Here is a 1,513-nt window from a genome sequence, read left to right on the forward strand (position 1 = left end):
GAAACGGGAGCAAGAGGAACCAGAACCTCTGCAGATGAAACGGGAGCAAGAGGAACCAGAACCTCTGCAGATAAAACGGGAACAAGAGGAACCAGAACCTCTGCAGATAAAACGGGAACAAGAGGAACCAGAACATAAACAGTTCAAAGAGGAAGAGAAGCAACTCTGCATCACTCAGGATAAAGTACAGCTTGTGGTGAAACAGGAGACTGATGACATGTTGGTGAACAAACAGAAAGGCAAAACTGAGACTTCAAAACAAAAACCACACAAGAAACATCACCCAAACCATATACTATATTCTTGTAAAATTTCTGACAAAACTTTTTCTCGAAATAATTCCTTGACAACACACATGACAACTCACACTGCTAAGAAACCTTTCACATGTTCAACCTGTGGAAAACATTACCCTCACAAGAGTACTTTGATTTATCACATGAGAATTCATACAGGGGAAAAACCGTACACATGTACAGCTTGTGGAAAAAGTTTCCATCAAGTCGGCACTTTAAACAGACACATGAGAATTCACTCGGGTGAGAGGCCTTACACGTGCACAACCTGTGGAAAACGTTTTGTGTCTAAATCTCAGTTACTTGATCACATGAAAATTCACACGGGTGAGAAGCCTTTCTCTTGTGGGACCTGTGGAAAAAGTTTCCAGAGGAATCCTTACTTGATTAGGCACATGAGAGTTCACACAGACGAGAAGCCTTTCTCATGTGGGACCTGTGGAAAAAGTTTCTCTCATAAAAGAAGTTTAACTTTTCACATGAGAGTTCACACAGGTGAGAAACCTTTCTCATGTGGGACCTGTGGAAAAAGTTTCTCTCATAAAAGAAGTTTAACTTTTCACATGAGCGTTCACACAGGTCAGAAACCTTTCTCATGTGGGACCTGTGGAACACTTTTCACTTATAAAAACAGCTTAACGGCTCACATGAGATTTCACACAGGTGAGAAGACTTTCTCTTGTGGCACATGTGGAAGAAAATGCTTGTATAAATCTCACTTAGTTGATCACATAAGAACTCACACAGGTGAGAAACCTTTCTCATGTGGGACCTGTGGAAAAAATTTCTCTTATAAAAGATGTTTAAATATTCACATGAGAACTCACACAGGTGAGAAACCGTTCTCATGTGGAACCTGTGGAAAAAGTTTTTCTTATAAAAAAAGTTTAAATATTCACATGAGATATCACACAGGTGAGAAACCGTTCTCATGTGGAACCTGTGGAAAAAGTTTTTCTTATAAAAAAAGTTTAAATATTCACATGAGAGCTCACACAGGTGAGAAACCTTTCTCATGTGGAACCTGTGGAAAAAGTTTTTCTTATAAAAAAAGTTTAAATATTCACATGAGAGCTCACACAGGTGAGAAACCTTTCTCATGTGGGAGCTGTGGAAAAAGTTTCTCTTATATGAAAAGTTTAAATACTCACGTGAGAACTCACACAGGTGACAAACCTTTCTCATGTGGAACCTGTGGAAAAAGTTTTTCTTATAAA

The 1,513-nt window shown here is 38.9% G+C and overlaps 2 protein-coding genes across 2 annotated transcripts in view; both read left to right on the forward strand.

Moving 5' to 3' along the window:
* Positions 1-1,513, forward strand: part of LOC103131580 (gastrula zinc finger protein XlCGF57.1-like) — a 100,151-nt gene that overhangs the window by 6,742 nt on the left and 91,896 nt on the right. The window lies entirely within an intron of this gene.
* LOC103131573 (gastrula zinc finger protein XlCGF8.2DB-like) overlaps positions 130-1,513 on the forward strand; it is a 3,388-nt gene continuing 2,004 nt past the window's right edge. The window contains exons 1-2 of the mRNA XM_016666747.1: positions 130-875; positions 1,044-1,499. Of these exons, the coding sequence (XP_016522233.1) occupies positions 218-875; positions 1,044-1,499 (1,114 nt within the window). The 5' untranslated portion in view covers positions 130-217. The remainder of the gene's footprint in view (positions 876-1,043; positions 1,500-1,513) is intronic.

Source organism: Poecilia formosa, unplaced genomic scaffold, assembly GCF_000485575.1.
Source record: "Poecilia formosa unplaced genomic scaffold, Poecilia_formosa-5.1.2 Scaffold789, whole genome shotgun sequence".
NCBI classification, from domain to species: domain Eukaryota; kingdom Metazoa; phylum Chordata; class Actinopteri; order Cyprinodontiformes; family Poeciliidae; genus Poecilia; species Poecilia formosa.